Raw genomic sequence first — 20495 nt, 5'->3', positions numbered from 1 at the left:
CTCAATAGCCAAGAGGCCCAGGGATTTGATATTTGGCCTGTAGCATGCTGGGATCAAGGGCTACCAAGTTTGTTCAAAGAAATGACCTTGACTTTCATTCAAGGTCACATGGGGCAAAAAGGCTGTAGTCTTCAAACAACTTCTCAATAACCAAGAGGCCCAGGGACTTGATATTGGGCCTGTAGCATGCTTGGGTGAAGGGCTACCAAGTTTGTTCAAATAAATGACCTTGACCTTCATTGAAGGTCACAAAGGTGAAATAGGCTATAATCTTCAAACGAATTCTTCTCAATAACCAAGACGCCCAGGGCCTTGATATTAGGCCTGTAGCATGCTGGGATGAAGGGCTACCAAGTTTGTTCAAAGAAATGACCTTGACCCTCATTCAAGGTCACATGGGTGAAATAGGCTATAATCTTCAAACGACTTCTCAATAACCAAGAGGCCCAGGGACTTGATATTAGGCCTGTAGCATGCTGGGATCAAGGACTACCAAGTTTGTTCAAAGAAATGACCTTGACCTTCATTCAAGGTCACATGGGGCAAATAGGCTGTAATCTTCAAACAACTTCTTCTCAATAACCAAGAGGCCCAGGGACTTGATATTGGGCCTGTAGCATGCTGAGGTGAAGGGCTACCAAGTTTGTTCAAATAAATGACCTTGACCTTCATTCAAGGTCACAGAGGTGAAATAGGCTATAATCTTCAAACGACTTCTTCTCAATAACCAAGAGGCCCAGGGACTTGATATTAGGCCTGTAGCATGCTGGGATCAAGGGCTACCAAGTTTGTTCAAATAAATGACCTTGACCTTCATTCAAGGTCACATGGGGCAAATAGGCTATAATCTTCAAACAACTTCTTCTCAATAACCAAGAGGCCCAGGGACTTGATATTGGGCCTGTAGCATGCTGGGGTGAAGGGATACCAAGTTTGTTCAAATAAATGACCTTGACCTTCATTCAAGGTCACAGAGGTGAAATAGGCTATAATCTTCAAACAACTTCTTCGCAATAACCAAGAGGCCCAGGGACTTGATATTAGGCCTGTAGCATGCTGGGGTGAAGGGCTACCAAGTTTGTTCAAATAAATGACCTTGACCTTCATTCAAGGTCACAGAGGTGAAATAGGCTATAATATTCAAACAACTTCTCAATAACCAAGAGGCCCAAGGACTTGATATTAGGCTTTAAGCATGCTGAGGTGAAGGGCTACCAAGTTTGTTCAAATGAATGACCTTGACCTACATTCAAGGTCACAGGGGTGAAATCAGCTTAAATCTGTAAATAATAATTTTGCGATAGCCAAGAGCCTTTGAGACCTGATATTAGGCCAATAGAATGCTGGAATAAAGGACTAGAAAATTTATTAATATGAGTAAACCTAGCTTACTATGATATTTGAATAAAGAAGTAATCAGCATAGTATCTGTAGAAATGACCTCAACCAGTTGCTGTAGAGCTAGGTGAGCGATACAGGCCCATTGGGCCTCTTGTTAAAACAAAAATTAATAAAAGCCCACAGGAAAGGTAAGATAGCGGAAAAACTTAATTTACAACATTTGTCAAAACAAGATTAATTCTGTCTTTGGGATAGAGATATTTAATTTTAAATAGGTTTCAGAAAAAAAATTGATTAAAGAATTGTGCCATTTTGGGTCAAATATAATATTTTGCAATTTTTGAGAATTTTTTAAGCCGTAACCATGGTATTCACAGCTCTAAAACTCACAGAAATATCAGTTTACTTATCCTTCAGAGCTCTATTATAATTGCAAATGTACAGATTTCAAATATATATACTTTATTAGAGGTTATATGTAAGGTTAACTGGCAATGTTTACATATCTAAAATATGTGCCATATTTTTCAGAATTTGGCATTTTTACTGTACACTGCTACCTAACCTGTTCAGTGTTCACTAAAATATACATGATACTGTTTAATATTCAATTCAATGTACATGGACCTGTCAAACGTTCATTACAATGTACATGGTACTGTTCAATATTTAAGTATTCACTACAGTGTTCATGGTACTGTTCAACATACCTGTTAAATATTCACTACAATGTACATGGAAAAATCAATATATACTTCAATGTACATGGTACTGTTCAACATTCACTACAATGAACATTGTACTGTTCAATATATACCACAATGTACATGGTACTGTTCATTATATACTACAATGTACATGGTACTGTTCATTATATACTACAATGTACATGGTACTGTTCATTATATACTACAATGAACATTGTACTGTTCAATATATACCACAATGTACATGGTACTGTTCATTATATACCACAATGTACATGGTACTGTTCATTATATACTACAATGAACATTGTACTGTTCAATATATACCACAATGTACATGGTACTGTTCATTATATACTACAATGAACATTGTACTGTTCAATATATACTACAATGTACATGGTACTGTTCAATATATACCACAATGTACATGGTACTGTTCATTATATACCACAATGTACATGGTACTGTTCATTATATACTACAATGAACATTGTACTGTTCAATATATACTACAATGTACATGGTACTGTTCAATATATACCACAATGTACATTTTACTGTTTAACATTCACTACAATATACAGAATCCTTTTCAAAAAACTAGTCGATGTATTGCAATTAGATGTTTAATACCGGTAGATGGGGAGATCGCTATCATAGTTATCTCCCTTGAATCACATTTTAAATGAAATAGTGAAAGAAGAAAAAAAAAAATCTAATTCTCCTCCTCTTAGAAAAGAAGATAACAGCCTTTTTTCTTTGCAAATGCAGATGCGATCATATTCAGTTGCAATGATCTACAAACCGAATCGGGGTAATATAATATGAAGACGACAATATTTCAAGAATCTTAAATGACAGAGTAAATGTGTAAACGGACATGATATTGATGATCAATTGAATTAAAACATTTGTCACCTCAAGACACATCTATAGACAAATTTTGTACAATCTTCATGTTTGAGGTTATCATTGTGTAGAAATTTATCATATTGTGGTGTTGATATGCACTTCAGACGACGGACGTATTGACCAAATGCGATATCTCGACCTTTTTACCACATTAAAGCGACAGACTTTAACACTCAAAGAAGTACTTCTACCAGTATTAAATATTCTTTACGAACGGCAATTTCCTTAAGTGATCGCCTATTCTTCGGAATATTATGACCCCTCTGCATTGTCAGGAAAAAGGGAAGAAAGCAAGACCATTGGTTCCGGAAGGGTAAGCGTCTTCTGATCCATCGACAACATCTAACATGAGAATGTGATCTACCAAATGTAGGTGTGTAATTAATTTGCAGTATACAAGAAATACCTGCTTCTTTAGCGATAAGATCATTATGTCGACCACAAACAACTTTGTTCAGGCCTTAAAACAACAGTTATACTTTCATTGTTTTACTTTTCCGAACCGCTTGCCATAGAAAATCCTAAATCCTTGTTTTGGAACTATTATGCTTAATATTTACACAGTAATTCAAGGACGTACTGGTAAACCGAAGCACTCGTGTATTCCCGTGCAGGGGCGGAGGTGCTCATTATTACACCACTGTTGCTATCTTTTTGTTTTAATCCTAGGGTGAAAAGGTCGCCCTTCTCGTTAATATAGTATGGCATATTGCGGTTAAATTGACATGAAAATTAAAAGGTTTTTAGCCGGTACTTGTTCACGAAGATCGACATGTATACGAGATTGGCCCGAGATGTTGAAAAAAGTCGCGACATTTTGCATTTGTAACGAACCGACGTACTTCTCTTTCAAAGTTCAGTGGTACTATGAATTGAATAATTGGACGATATGGAAAATAGACGTATATATAGCGTACTCTCTTTTAGGAAACAATCTTGTTATATTTTGTTAAGCTTCTGAAAGACATCACAAAAAATGTTTTGTCTACCTTAGATTTCATACTCAAATCACCTATTCCATCATAAGTCATAAACAGTAATTGAATACACAGTATTGTAGTTCTGTGAGCTTGTAGACAGCGTTGACTTCCATTCCATCCTGGTGGTCATTTTTGTTACCGATATATCTACGATTGATAACAAGGGTTAAAAAGTAAGACACATAATAATGGGGCAAAAGGAAATATACGGACCTCCCGTTTTTATGGTTGTTTAAGAAGGGAGAAACTTATTTTCTTTTGATCCGGTCCGCTTAATATTTTAAAAGGTTTAAACGCGAATCTTCATACATGTATATTGTGCGTTAAATGATTCAAAAGAGAGTATTTTGTTATTAAAATTTAAGGAGTTCAAAGCTTAAAGAAATTTAGCTACTTTAATTGAATTTTTTTTTTTTTTTTTCAATTTTGCAATCATGCATGCACATCTGATAAGTACTGTGGCTGAATGAGGGTACAAAAATTATTAAATTTATTTCGTTTTAACGACTTAGCATCTCATAATGACGACTTTTTGTCCCGTAATGACGACCTAGTTCACGGACATGTAATTATTTTCGCATTTTTTGTAATGCCATTTCACTTCCTTTTCTAAAAATGTACACGAGAAAATTTTTTAATACAGGACATTTTTTACCTTTTGAGAAGTGTACATATCTTATACACTTAATTCTTAAAATAATAATGAAATCAATACTAAAATATATCTTGTGTTTGATCATGATTGATGGTTAATAAAATGACGAGACTGATTAATACTGTTCATTTAAAATGATGACCAGGATGTTTATGTATATATCGTGTTGTAACTTATATATCAATGACGATTTGTTTGTTTTCTGGGTTTATCGCCCCGTGAACAGCCAGGTTATTTTTTTAGGCGGAGTCTCCTTGTAGTAGTTGGTGACTACCTCAAGGAACAGCATACGGCATGTTTGTTGCACGTCATCCAGTGCAATAAGGCCAACGGGTCTTGCTCTAGGACACAACTCTAAGCTTCCCGAGAAACACAATCCTACACTGTAGACCATACACTTCGCGTGGCTCGCATCTAATTTTACCCAAAAATAACTGAAGCAAACACGCTGATATAAGATATTCTAAAGTACTATTAATACTGGAAAGCATTTCCATATCCATCATTACGACAAAATTCCCCCTGTCCATCTATATAATAAATCTTTTTTTTTTTTTTTTTTTTTGTACTGGTTAAAGACGCATGTTGTATACACTGAACAAAATCTAAAACCCACATAATTAATCTGACGGAATTCAATACTATTTCTACATTGTCTCAGTTGAGGTGAATGTACCTTGAAATCAATTATGTACCTCTGAAATAGAAAATTATCTTTATCTTATATAGATTTCAATCGCCATTGTTAACATCCTGGCACAATGATGTCCGCGGTTTGATCGTTTACAGCGTGCCCGCCCGAAGGTGAATATAACCAGGCTATTAACATTTGATTCCACTTAAAGTGCTATGGCTAGGACCGGTCGTTCAGGTAGGGAAATGCAAACGATAATAATTTCATAATAGCCTTGTGCAATCCTTTTATTTCTGATGCGTTGATAACGTGCTATTTGACACGAACGCACGAGTTCTGACTATTTGATACACTTTGTTTATGAAACGGAAAGACAGCACTTTTGTAAGGTAAGTGGACCATAATTTGGCGTCTTTTTGACACGATAACATCGTTTTGGGGTTGTAGTTTCGCTCAGTCATAAAGAACTTCGAATTGGGGCGCTGTTCTTGGAACTGATGTTCACACTTAACATTTAGCGAGAGTAAGAACAAAAATGGCCGTCCACGTACATTCCGTTTAACATGTCGACCCAGAGATTTTCATTTATGAAATAAGGACGGGCAATGTTGCATTTGACAAAGAATTCAAGGCCTGTATTACATCGACGGATCCGCCAAGAAATTTGTCCAAGATATTACCATTAAGAATGGACGAACTAGTTCGTCCACACACAATATAACAGGCCCAATAAGGCAGCCACTGACCTTCATTTTTTCGTATTTCGTCAATCATTGCTCGTCATTAATGCACATTTTGGGTTCGAAATAATACATTTATGTGTCTTTCATTGTAAGTACATGTAACTTATTTATCATTATCTAAAATTACAATATTTAGAAAATAATTTTAGCAGAATTCAAACGTACGGCATGTTCTGGTGTCAGCAAAGAAGGGGTCCATCAAACACAAGCGTTTGTTCTTAATTTCAAATTTTGGTATTTGAAATGGCTGCCTTTCGAAACGCCCTCACACCAGAAATGTTTTTGATGCCGAAAAGCCTAGCCTGCCTAGCCATGTCTCTTATTTCTTGTCAATTTTACCATTCTCAATTTACCAGGCTACCTGAAACCAGTTCTCATGGAGACAAACGTACTTTCCACGACCACTACACTACTCTGCATTATATCCGTTTGGGATGTGTATGTTAAGCACCGCAAGTTTTGATACGGGCGTCAATTTCAAACATTTGTCTCTTCCTTCATTTAATCATTGAGCTTACGTCACTGGTCAGGAGTGTATACTATTCACCAATGCCTGACTTTCTTGATGTTTTTCTCTGAAATCCAAGACGCCACCATGGCTACCAAAATAAGAAACCCAATTTGTCTAGGTATTGTAATTTTCTGACAAGACTCGAAGATTCATTTTCAAGAAATGACAGTATTTCTTAGGATTGTTTGCGCTGATATCTGTTTCTGTAATCAAAATACAATCCAGCCTTCTTACAAATTTGTTTTACTCAGTTGGATTTTGTGAACTGTTTCACTAGTAGTATTGCGAACGGGAACACTGGCAATATATTGAAAAGGGAAAATGAAGGATATGATTTAATGGCGGCTCGTTAATTGGTGCCATATATAAGTAATTGGTGTCAGATATAGGTTAATGGGCAATCGTTAATTGATGCCAGCTATAGGTTAATAGGCGTTCGTTAATTGATGCAAGCTATAGGTTAATAGGCGTTCGTTAATTGCTGCCAGCTATAGGTTAATAGGCGTTCGTTAATTGATGCCAGCTATAGGTTAATAGGCGTTCGTTAATTGATGTCAGCTATAGGTTAATAGGCGTTCGTTAATTGATGCCAGCTATAGGTTAATAGGCGTTCGTTAATTGATGCAAGCTATAGGTTAATAGGCGTTCGTTAATTGATGCCAGCTATAGGTTAATAGGCGTTCGTTAATTGATGCCAGCTATAGGTTAATAGGCGTTCGTTAATTGATTCAAGCTAAAGGCTAGTGGGCGTTCGTTAATTGGTGCCATATATAAGTTATTGGTGCCAGATAAAAGTTAATTAGCATTCGTTAATTGGTGTCAAATATAAATAATTGATGCCAGCTATAAGTTCATGGTTGTTCGTTAATTTATGCCAAAATAATATAATAATATTTGGCCAGATATGATTGATGGGCGTTCGTTAATTGGTGTCAGATATAATTTATTGGCTCGAGATAAAAGTTAATGGTTTCAAGGTTTTTCAAGGTTTTATTGATATCACTGACACACTAACGTGTGTAACAAGAGGTCACATATACATAATAACAATGATACATGGCGTACAGTAATACAATCTTACTATATTCTATACAATATAAATTTATGTTAATTACAAAGAACATTAAAGAATTTTAAAGAATGGAGGAGCACTGCTTGGTAAAAAAATCACTTTAGAATCAATTTACTTAGTTTTTCCATAAAGCTACACATTCTTATATAAACTGTACGATTAAATATAGTGAACATCCCTTGTATTTTTTCTCGACTCGGATAGGTATAGTAGTATTTTGGAATATATTTTTTTCTCAAAGATATTACAGATTCATGTTCACATTTAAATATAAAATGAAATTCGTCACCAATATCTGATATACACAAATTACATATTCTCTCATGACGAGGTAAGCAAAGCCATCGTCCTGATTCTATTGGTTTAATATTAGAGGATCGAAATTTACACATAATTTTTCTATCTTTTTCAGTTAGCTGTAATAAATACTTTTCTAGGCCAAATTGTGTCTTAAATAAAGAACATGTTTGTCCTCTTGAAGAATTATCAATATCATGAAACCATTTCTGAATAAACTTATCCTGCAATCTACTTTTAACCAGACTCTTTATTTCATCTCTTGAAAAAGAACATATTGATTGGTAAATCCAGACATAGTTTAAGCCAGATTTAGATAAAATATCTTTAACGTATGACAGCCATTTACAGGATATAGATCAAGTTTCCTGTAAAGTATACATTAATCTATAAATATTACTTGATAGTTTATTCGAGGTTATCAAGCTATGCCAAAACTTTATCATTCTACATTTTATTTCAATATCAAGAGGGTATCTTCCTAGTTCGCCATAAATCACGAAATTATCTGTACACTTTCTTAATTTAAGTATGTTTTTACAAAATTGCAGGTGAATTTTCTCTATGATATTTACATTTTCAATCGGTCGATCGTTAATTAGAGCCAGACATTTTTTAATGGAAGTTCGGTAATTACCAGAAATAAGTGAAGAGGAGTACGTTAATTGATTTCAGCTATAAGTTAATGCGCGTTCGTTAATTGGTGCCAGATATAATTAAGTAATTGGTGCCAGGTATAAGTTAATGCGCGTTCGTTAATTGGTGCCAGATATAATTAATTGGTGCCAGGTATAAGTTAATGGGCGTTCGTTAATTGGTGCCAGATATAATTAATTGGTGCCAGGTATAAGTTAATGCGCGTTCGTTAATTGGTGCCAGATATAATTAATTGGTGCCAGGTATAAGTTAATGGGCGTTCGTTAATTGGTGCCAGATATTCGTTCGTTAGACATGTAACAAAAGAACGTTATTAGTCATTTTAACAATTATTTTAATCAGTTGAATTGGACGCTATGGGTATGTCTTTTAAACTTACAACTTACTTTTTAAACTGCAAATTTATCTGGAAAATAAAATGAATGTTACACATTTCTTTATTTGGTATAACAAAATATAGAACATCTTTAATGCACATGATAGTATCTATGTGACCTATTTAACGTATTTCCAACTGCAGTGAAATATTGTCCATGTGAAGGTTAAAATGAACCTTTTTAACAACAACAAAAAACAGGGATTTTTTTTATTGTAAAAACAAAGACTTGCATAAAATAGTTTAAACCTTTTTGTTCACAAGCACACTGCATAGTACCATTTGTTTTGTAGATGTTTTTACTGATCGTAGTGTTGTGCGTGTCTGTGGTAAGCGGATACCTACATCTCCAAAAAGAAATTCCCAATGGTAACAATGTACCACACCCATGTAAGTCAAACACTATCTGGGAAGGCGTTGGTCATCTGAGCCTCCATGGAGGAGGTAAAGTCAATCCATTTGGTGCGGACTTCAAGAATGCTGGTATGGTGCGTACGTATATACTGCAAAAAGTGGTTTGTTACTGTTTTAGGAATGATATTCTTAAGAAACGACGTTGTATGATTAGGTACGTTCTCCTGATTCTATCTCTTGGAAAAAAAGGCATTGTCTATGGGCGATATAATAACATTACTTTAGATCTAACAATAATAAATACCGGTAGTAAACCTGGGTATCTAACAAAATAAGTCCAATCTATCTACATAAAGACCGCTTAAGGATGACACCGAAAATGGTCTTTATGGACATGTAGTCTTTATAGACGGGTCGAGATTTTCGCGCCAACAAACTGATTTGGAACCTCCATAAGTCATTCGTATGTATGGCATGTCCAGTAAATGTGTAGATTATTATAGGATGAAGTCAATGCATGTTCAAATTGTATTTTTTGAAAAGGTTAAAATTTTCAGTTGATATGACGCATATGAGTCTGAGATCGGGATTATAAATAAATTGAAAAAAAAATGAAAACTAAATAAAAGTACCAGTAACCTTTTTTGGTGTCTCACTAGAGCGTTCGTTATAAACAGTCTTGAGTGTATAGATTTACAAAATAGCATCTGGTTTAATATATTGGACTACTTATACCATATAATATTAAGTACTGTTTGAGCTCATGCTAATGTGTTATGAATGTGTTTAATAGACATTCTGATGAAATGCACGTCTAATTTGAAACATACATATTCTGAACGTTTTCAACCAATCTCTTTTATAATATATAGTCAGATGGAAGAACCTATTTGTCTTTGTATTGGTCAGGCGTATAATTATTGTTCCACCTGGCTGTACCTCACATTTGATAAAATATTATTTTTGATTTCCTACAATACTGTTATGTAAGCTTTATCGGAGTAAACACCAGCTGGTACTGCCATATGGTCCAATGATATAAGAACTTCAACGTTCCCTCCTGTAGAGTCAAAGACAAGCCTAGAAAACATGAAAAATGTAGAAAAAAATATCAATTATGAATGCTCTGTCGATGGGGGCATCATTACGCTTTTAATATATTCGAAGAAATAACACTTATTCTCAAACAAATCAGTTTCTTATAAACTGCTACAGGTTGTAAACAATGCAAATCTATACCGACATTCTGCAATTTTCAAGATTATGTTAATCCTTCTTCTAAGTTTAATAATTCCTATATCCATTGAGTTTTTTCCCCATTTTCTAATTCTGGAACTTTTACCTAATACGAAACGGATGTATGATACATTTCTTATCTCCGTTATTATACAGTATGTGTATTAATGATATCAAGTTTAACACTGTTATTAACATATACATCTCTTTTTAAAACGGTCCTATCTGTATCAGAAGTGGACCAGGGCTCTGTGTGAGATGGATTCTGACGGGGACGGAAAGACAAACGGCGAGGAGCTGGGAGATCCGGCGTGTGTTTGGGTCAAAGGAAACAGTCCAGCTGCTACAAATGGCATCAGTCATCCGGGTAACTGCATACATTAAGTTATATATATTATATATTATGTAATATACATATGTGGAATATATATTATATAAGGTACATTTGTGGTTATGGGAGAGATTGGTTTTTGTGCAGCCGTTCTTTTTTTATTTTTACAAATTTTGGTTTCTTGATCAATTTTGCTTTCAAATTGAAGCCTTCATGAGTTATTAATTAGGTTCATGTTTTACATTATATTTTTTTTATAGGTACTTGCACCCCGTTCTCATCTCCCGCCTGCAAAGCAGCCAATTCCTGGGTCGACTGCGAGAAGAAAAACACTCAGTGTGATGCACGTAACGACGTGGGTATGTATCAACATTACATTAAAAAAAATGTCGAGATGCACAGAAATAAAAGAAATACCTGTTTTCGCAAAATAACTTTTCCATGCCAGCAAACAACATACCTGTCGTGTGTTCCTTTATCGGGTTCGTACCAGTTGATGGCACACAATGGAATCTAAAGTGAGTTCCCAAGATGGCGACCGTCGCTCGCTTCAAACATAAAAATAAATGATGATTTTTCTTTTTAACAACGTCACAAATGTTAAATCAGTAATATCTGAATAGTTCCATTGGCATATATAATTTATAAAATTTTATCGAAAATTGAAGGTCCCCGTCTCGTTAAAAAATGCATGACAAACAAAGAATCACAGCTCCACCATCTTTGATCTAAGTTGTAACCGGTTCGGTTCTGCTGTTACGGCGCGTTCCATTATGAGTATAGCAGATCTGCACCAGTACAACTGGTACGGACCCGTTAAAGGAATACTTGGTGGGTTTCTTTTCTGCAACATTAAGCATTGATGTCATTTTTTTTAGTTCATCGGAATATGAAATTTTGTTTGCAAACTGTAGCGGATACTTACAGAAGTTTGCAAACAAAATTTGTTTCATACCCCGATTAAACTAAACAATAATAATTGACATCAACGCTTATAATAAATTTTTGAAAATGATTTTCTAATTTAAAACATGTCTAATGTACAATTTTACTGGTTTAAAATGGGATTATTTTTCTCAAATCAATACGCAACGTCAATTGTCGTATTGTGACGTCACATTTTTCGCGCCATTCTCGGAATTTCTTTCATAGAAGAATGAAAAGAGTTTTTCGACCAATCACATTTGAGTATTTATCATGAAAACAAAGAAAAACTAATTATTCACTTTTGAAAAAGAATGTATCAATATCTATTTTAGGTATGAAAAGCGTCACTATCAGGATGCCGGAGACAGTAGTTCCGACTGTAGCGACAGTTTATTACTGTATGTTAGTTGAGCTACCGACAGACGGAGACTACCACTTAGTGTCCTTTGAACCTGCAATTGACAATGTATATGTCAATCATCACATTCTTATATTTGGTTGTGACGACCCAGGTAAGAAATATAACTCGTTAATATATTGTGCAAATCAACTATTCTTTTCCGCTTACTGGTAATTGTCATTCAATAAAGGAATGTATCTTTGATGTTATTGAGAGGTAACACAAAAAACGAATTGTACTCTAAATAAACTGCGAAAATAATTCTAAAAAAAATGAAGTTGGTCCTTAAAAAATGTTTTTACAGTACACAATCTTCCTTTATTGACGAACTATTTCCTTTTAGAAATTATTACCGTTATATCAGCCAGTCAAAAGATAGAAATGCTTGTTGTAAGCAAGATTAAATTATTTGGATTTATTCAATGAAATTACCAGTAATTCAATGTATATGCTGTAGGTTTTATGGTATCATAAAACCCTGTGGAATTCATGTTTAAAGTGGAATTGCGGCTCATTTCCGATATCATATTTCACGGTGTTTATTTTCGCCCTCAGAATTCATCGCGAGTGTAGTAAAAAATTAAATGCACGCGACATAATCCTGTTATATTGTATACGATATGTTTTTTATCGTTATGAATAATCTATAACGTGTCCTATTGTAATATATTACTTATCCAAAAGCTATCAAGTATCAATTGTCTTCAGACTCTTCAGACCCTTCAAATTATTCGTTTAATTTCTAAAATTGAAAAAAATGATTTATTTGTTCATATTTTTTTTAAATTAAGCACATACATTTTTTTGCTCTTGATTTTCGTTTTTGTACAATTAATTAAGTAATTCGTTTATTGCTATCTATAATCCTTACTTTATGTTAGCTCAAACGTGTCTATATAATATTTCAGAGGATGCTGTAAGGGCTTTTCCATTAAACAAACCTACTGAATGCAAAATGGCCCCTGAAATGCAGTGTATGACACTAATGGGAGTTTGGAGATACGGCTCAACCGGGCAGTGCCTGAATAAGAATTCTGGTTTTAGGATAGGACGAAAGGGCTACAGATATGCCCGTATACAGGTATAGATTTTCGCTGAAAAAAAGAGTAGAAACGTGCGGTGCGCGATGAACTGAAAGTACAAAAATGCTTTATTTTCCAGAAACAGAACTTTGAAATTTAATTAACAACGAAATTTAAAGTACATGTAAAGCAAAACATGTTTTGTGCGTTTCATATACATACATTTCTAATGACATATTATCATAACGGTGGAAAAAGTCAGTGTATTCATATAATTATGAAATCTAAGTTTTTAAATCGTTATTTCGAGAGAAAATTTGTCCATCACTTCCTAAAGCTGTTTGCAGTGACCTACACTTAGTTCCCATAAAGTTCTTAAAAATCTCTTCACACAAAAAAAAAAAAAAAAAAAGTATACGAAAGTTTAAACATAGCCAGCACATTTTTACTTATCTATTATTTCTTTACAGTTTTAATATTTCTTTTTTCAGTTTATCAACTATCTAGTAAAATCACCTAATTCATTAGTACAACTTATCTATATATAATAATTTATTTAGATTGGTTTTATTTTCTAATTTAGCTTCTAGATTTACACATGTTTGGTCCAAAACGTCACTGAGAAGGGCAAAAAAGAACAGAGAATATAGACAAAATCGTAATTCTAATCAAAAATTGATTAAACGAGAACGAACTAGCGCTGTGAGCCGATGCCTTACAATTACTCAGACACCTTAATCTTACTACTCCTCATTTATATGAACTTGTATAGTTCGTAGATCTGCACATTTTAATATATTATATTATATTAGATTGGACCAGATCTGCTCACAATCTCAACAAAGTTGTTGTCGATCAGAAATTCAATAATTCTGACGAATTCATCTTCGGTGCGCTTCCTATGTCGTACCCCTTGTACTTCCATTTAGTACCGTACTCGATTTGTATTTATCTATTTGTATTTATACAATAATTTGTAAAATTTTATCCATTGTAAAGCTATATATCCAATAAACACCAATAATAAGAAAGAAACATATAATAATAACAACTCACTAAAAAGATAGCTTCTAAGACAGAAGGTTACATACAAACATAGTGGCAGACCTCGATCAGTTCTCTTTTGAATGCAACTAATCAACGCTAAAATAAGATTACCACTAAAATATCAGTAAATAAAGTATATATCATGTAAATCCAAACACCAAAACATTTTTAGGTTTCCCGATTAACAAACCCATAACTACACACTTTAGAAGTAGATGGCAAAGTTTCACTAAATTGTTGAAGTATATCATGCACCTATTCCTAAATGACTTTCATGGATTCTGTTTATAATTGCATTGTAATTCTGTAATTTCCTTTCACCAATATAGGTTTATATCTTATAATTTCCATTCAGCACTATGGGGGATATTGTAAATCAGTACTAAATTGCATAGTTTGACCTGTGCCAAAAGAATTGATATCTTAATTTACTTTGGAAACTGTGAAGAAGATAAAAAAAAAACAGCAATTTGTTGTAGAAACGTATTTTATGTTTAGTTATACATTTACCTATTTGATGATCTGAGGAAGGTTCAGCGCTATATACCATACAATGCATTATAACTTTAATCCATATATAAGCGTTTTGCTCCAACAATTGATACCTGTTTCGGACGATTACAAAACACTAGATTGAAATAACACATCTACATTTCAACACCATTCAGTATCACTGGAACAACCCGGAAATGCGAACCGACTACACTGATAAATCTGGACTGAAACTGTACTACACTCCGAATCTAAGAACGTACGATGCCACAACTTGGACGGTCGGAACAATATACACAGAAATCCCCCCTGGTGAAGAGGAGTTTGAGGTGAAAGCTGTGTGTAGTAGTGACTGTTCCTCGAGATACTTATCAGGACCAATCTATATCACCAGGGCACAGAACCACATGCATTCCCTTGGTATGTACTCGTGTTTATCATAAACTATGCATTTCTTTGAGGGAGATATACATACATATATGCTGTTGTAAACTGCACGATTTGTAAAACGCGGTTGTTGATGGGAACCTTGCAGAATTCGGCATTTGCTTTCGTGCTTTCTGCTTGAGGACACGGAATCCCACACACAAATCTTAACTACTAAACACATTCAAAATATGAAAAATGTTACTGACTGGAACAGAACAGAACTCAAAATGTTGAAAGTTACTAGTTTCTGCTTGATGTTCGGGTTTAAATTAATCCCCGATTAGAGGTTGACTGTCACATATCAATATATTAAAACCGGAGGTGTGTTATTTTCCCTTGTCGAGGATATACCATTTTCGGAGCTCCTCGTCAGGAAACGATTTACACATTAAGATTTATATATGAGAGAACCAATTACATGTACATGTACTTGTAAGTATTACACTGTGTACAGAAAAACTAAGTGGTTAAATAAAATAGTTACCGAGATGCAAAAGGATGCTTCCCTCATCCCGTCTGAAGTCATTGGCGCGAGTTGCATTTGCGGAGTTAGCGAGATAGCTGTTCGACTTCATTTACCAAAAAGAAACAAATACCCCCCTCCTCCAGTATATTAGTAACACATAATTAATAGGAAACACCTATCGTTACGTATATGTAATGTTGATGTCATACACACTACCAGACAATTCCAAGTCTATCTTCTTATAGGACGGAGACAAAAAATCCAGCAATACAGAAATGGGGTGTGGATCAGGGACATAACCAATGCTCCTTATAACTATAACGATTATAGTGAGTTTGAGTAAGTATGCATTACATATGATATGTAACTGTTATATGTTCATTGTATAAAAATCTCACATAACAATGCCTATGTTCTGTTATGTATGTAACCGACTTCAAATGTTGATACAAATGTTACACCATCCTAACGCACATAAAAGTAGTATGCATATCCACATTACATGCTTTTTCCACATTATATGCCTTTTCCATATTATATGCCTTTTCCACATTACATGCCTTTTCCATATTATATGCCTTTTCTACATTACATGCCTTTTCCACATTATATGCCTTTTCCATATTATATGCCTTTTCCATATTATATGCCTTTTCCACATTATATGCCTTTTCTACAATATATGCCTTTTCCACATTATATGCCTTTTCCACATTACATGTACATGCCTTTTCCACACGCCTTTTCCACATTACATGCCTTTTCTACATTACATGCCTTTTCCACATTATATGCCTTTTTATACATTACATGCCTTTTCCCACATTATATGCCTTTTCCACATTACATGCCTTTTCCACATTATATGCCCTTTCCACATTATATGCCTTTTCTACATTACATGCCTTTTCCACATAATATGCCTTTTCCACATTACATGCCTTTTCCACAATATATGCCTTTTCTACATTACATGCCTTTTCAACATTATATGCCTTTTCCATATTATATGCCTTTTCCATATTATATGCATTTTCCACATTATATGCCTTTTCCACATTATATGCCTTTTCTACATTACATGCCTTTTCCACATGATATGCCTTTTCCACATTATATGCCTTTTCCACATTACATGCCTTTTCCACACGCCTTTTCCACATTACATGCCTTTTCCACATTATATGCCTTTTCCACATTATATGCCTTTTCCATATTATATGCCTTTTCCACATTGCATGCCTTTTCCACTTTATATGCCTTTTCCACATTATGTGCCTTTTCCACATTACATGCCTTTTCCACATTACATGCCTTTTCCACATTATATGCCTTTTCCACATTACATGCCTTTTCCACATTGCATGCCTTTTCCACTTGACATGCCCTTATGCTTTTATATGTTTAAGATGACTGATCCCTGATATTTAATTATGTTTTATACTTTGTAACTATATACCTGTACAATGTATTTATGATATATGACACTTAAAGAGATTGATTGATTGATTGATTGATTGAAATATAAAACCCACTGGTAATCAGACGTTGAAGGTTGCAAGTTTGATGCAAATGAGTATCTTCACAAATGTGATTTAAACATGAATGTTCGTGTATGTCCGTACAATCCCACACGTAAGAAAACTTGAAATGGATATATGTGATGTTTCTTTTAATGCATACCACAAAAAGCAAAGTATGTAGAGAATCGGGTAAATGCATTCTCAGGCGAAGATACAAGGAATGTGGTTGTTTCGTGGAGTTACTGATAAGGAGCTAAGGTCACAACATTATACAATTGACAATGAATGTGTCCTAGATTGGTCAAATACTTTGGTTTTTCCTAAAACTGCAACGCTACCTTTACTAATACATTTTTTTATATATGTATTTTAATTATGGCTTAATTAAGGTATTACAATTATACTGGGAGGAAACAGACTTTTTGTGTAATACATCTTTTTCCTCTTCACGACAGATTTGATCCTCCTATCGAAATCCTGCCTGGGGATGAAATCAAGACAACATGTACCTTTCGAACGGTTGACCAGAACAGAACAATATTCATTGGAGACGGAACTTCAGATGAAATGTGTTTCGGATTTATAATCGTTTATCCAGCACAACATCTACACGGCGGTACGTGCCTGTCATGGAAGGACATTGATATGTGCAAACTAAATGAGTTCACATCTGATTTCCCAACGGTTAAAGGTTGCAACGTAAAAGCCATGATGAACCCGTTCCATCCAGACCTCGTTAGTCTCTTTTCCAACCTGAGAACATATTGCAAACCCTTCGGTATCTGTACTCACGAATGCAAGCACTATGTTAAGAACGTGGTGGCGAAAAACCCATGTTTTAAAGGGACTGCAAACGACTTGATTCGTCACATGTCTATATCAAAGGTTCCAGTATTCATGACGTATTTGGCAGCAATCGATTCTTGTAGAACGGAGATCGAAATGGACAATTGTCAGGAACAATGTGATTCTGGTTAAACCAAATACTCCTAATTTAAACAGTGATGTATTTTATCGTGATATAAGTATTATTTGACCGAATGTTAGCCTTTTTCAAATTGAATTCTTAATATATTATTATCATCTGCGTTAAGTGAAACATGGATGTGTTAATTAAAAGTTCGATAAGAATGCATACTGGACAAGTATATGTGTTCATCTATTTATCATGCAAATTTGTTTAATGACAACGATTTTACGTAAAACGGCATTACGGATATGGCAATCCACGACATGGATGATGTTTTTTTCGTTTTTTGTTTTTTTTTTTGTTTTTTTTTGTACGGGGGGTGGTGGGGGGGGGGGGGGGGGGGGGGGGGGGTCAAAGAATGCCAACATGCAAACAAATTCGAAGGGCTATCAGGCTTTCAGGTTTAAGTTTAAGCCGTGTAATTCAAACTCGCTAATACAGATGTCACCTCCCAGTGTTTGAGTGGTAGTTTCCGAGCAAGACACAGTCCATGTGTTCCTTTATCGGGTCCGTACCAGTTGTACTGAATAGGTACGGTACGATATAATGGAACACAGATCTCAAGTGAGTTCACAAGATGGCGACCGTCTCTACAAAGTATACGTTTCAGACATGAAAAGCGATCATTTTTCTTTTTACAATATAACGGACGTAAAATCAATACCCGTATAGTTCCGTCATATATTAATACGTACAATTTATACAATTTCATCGGAAATGGAGATTCCTTGTATCATTTTTATCAAACGTACATTTCTATGACGAATGAAGGCATCACAGTTCCGCCATATTGGATCCAAGTGGTAAGTTTCAGGAAACGAACCACTTGAACTGGTACGCCAGGTTCCATTACGAGCACAGCAGATTCGTACCGGTACAGCTGGTAAGAACCCGAAATAGGAACGAACGAATAATTCTATCGTCATAATTATGTATCCTTTTCTTCATTTCTTAATTTATTTTGAATGTTTGACTTTAACTTTCAAACAAATTTAATTGTATAATATCCATATGTGCTTGGAGACGAAACGGTAAATAAAAGAGACCTTTAGGACGCAGTTTTATTCATTACTCTGAAAATTTGTTCTATATTTTTTATAAATCAAAGGGATAGATAACCGTGTTATATTAACGTATTTCTCTCTTTTTCTTCGGGCATTTGCTTTCAGGCAAGTTTCGAAAACTTGAAATTAGACTGTTGACAAAACTACACCATTTCTTGTGAAACTTTCACCGATAAGCTTTCAAAGTTTTGATAGTGGATATCCGAATAATCACGTGAGTTTTCGGAACCTCGTTTTCATTGGTCACGTTGAGCCCACATGCAAAGCTGGCACGATCATGACTTCATAACTCTAATACGAAACAGTCCAAAACAAATATGATTTAGAGTACTGAAATAGTGTTGCTATATAACACGAATTCAGGGCGAAACGAAATAACATGTCTGCTCCCTCTAGTGCCAATGTCTGAAAATAATAAAGTAATTAATAATCCACGTTAACAACAAACAATGTAACATGAAATAGGTATTGAGACATATTTAGAGTCAGTCAAATTTGTGCGAAAATTTCTCACAATTTCCGACACTTTGAAATCCGATCACTGTAATACACAATATAAAACCCTGGTTATACTTTTGTCTTTCCATGTCCAAGGATTTTCCCACTTACATTAAGTATATTTTCCAGATTTTTAAAATTGATAAAGCATTCGTATACTTTATATATCTGAAAGCTATCTTGTAATCTTTACTCGTAAAATGCGTTAAAACTGGTTATGACGATTTTTTTTTTTTTTTTTTTGTTATTTTTTTTAATTGATTGACTGGTGACTGTTTATTATATACTTTCCAGGAAACCGTGAAATTTCCACTTTTTTAATCAAATAACATTGGTTTTTAAATACCAAATAAATATATATTGATATCTAGTTTTTTCTTATAAGTATGCTCTTTATGGGCATGGGTTCGAACCCCATCGCTGTCAGAATATTGTTTTGAACAATTAATTTTCTGATTCGACTTTCTATATATACTGTGCATTCGTTTAGATAGGACGAGCTGTTCTTATATTTTAAAATTAATTTTAACTTCGAACTGACAAAAGAGAAGAAAGGATATACATCAAATAAGATAACACATTTTATTTCATCATCATCATCATCATCATCATCATCATCTAATTGAGTTCTATGTTCGGGACAGACGCTTGCGGTTTACCTAATCTTCTACTCTTCTTTATCTCCTCGATCTTTCTCTCTTTCTTTTCCCACTTCTCCCCCAGGCCTTCTAGCCTTTTCTCTCTTTTCTGTCGAGCTCGCTCTAATCTCTCCTCAGTAGATATCTTGTTTGGTTTCTCCACCTTTGGAAATTTAGCTAATTTTGCATTGATTCTTGCTAGTTTTTCTT

The 20495-nt window shown here is 34.5% G+C and overlaps 1 protein-coding gene across 2 annotated transcripts; it reads left to right on the top strand.

The window, feature by feature from the left end:
- The first annotated feature begins 5488 nt into the window (after positions 1–5488).
- On the top strand, positions 5489–18261 carry LOC117321941 (tyramine beta-hydroxylase-like). 2 transcript variants are annotated; one of them, XM_033876575.1, is made up of 9 exons: positions 5489–5621; positions 9182–9376; positions 10713–10845; positions 11070–11168; positions 12069–12248; positions 13045–13217; positions 14874–15117; positions 15838–15931; positions 17571–18261. In XM_033876575.1, the coding sequence occupies exons 2-9, from the start codon at positions 9182–9184 to the stop codon at positions 18091–18093; spliced, it is 1641 nt and encodes a 546-aa protein (XP_033732466.1). In that variant the 5' UTR covers positions 5489–5621; the 3' UTR covers positions 18094–18261. The 2 variants fall into 2 exon arrangements, with proteins under 2 accessions (XP_033732466.1, XP_033732467.1); XM_033876576.1 differs by lacking the exon at positions 5489–5621 and having other exon boundaries at positions 9208–9380.
- The last annotated feature ends 2234 nt before the right edge of the window (positions 18262–20495 follow it).

This window comes from Pecten maximus, chromosome 2 (assembly GCF_902652985.1).
Source record: "Pecten maximus chromosome 2, xPecMax1.1, whole genome shotgun sequence".
NCBI classification, from domain to species: domain Eukaryota; kingdom Metazoa; phylum Mollusca; class Bivalvia; order Pectinida; family Pectinidae; genus Pecten; species Pecten maximus.
This window is presented reverse-complemented; position numbering and strand designations above follow the sequence as displayed.

Bases quoted from the DNA above. Each gene is read 5' to 3' on its own strand.
- LOC117321941 (XM_033876575.1), top strand. From the start codon at position 9,182: ATGTTTTTACTGATCGTAGTGTTGTGCGTGTCTGTGGTAAGCGGATAC. The intron at 10,846-11,069 runs GTAACTGCATAC...TTTTTTTTATAG, and splicing joins AAATGGCATCAGTCATCCGG to GTACTTGCACCCCGTTCTCA. The intron at 13,218-14,873 runs GTATAGATTTTC...AACACCATTCAG, and splicing joins ACAGATATGCCCGTATACAG to TATCACTGGAACAACCCGGA.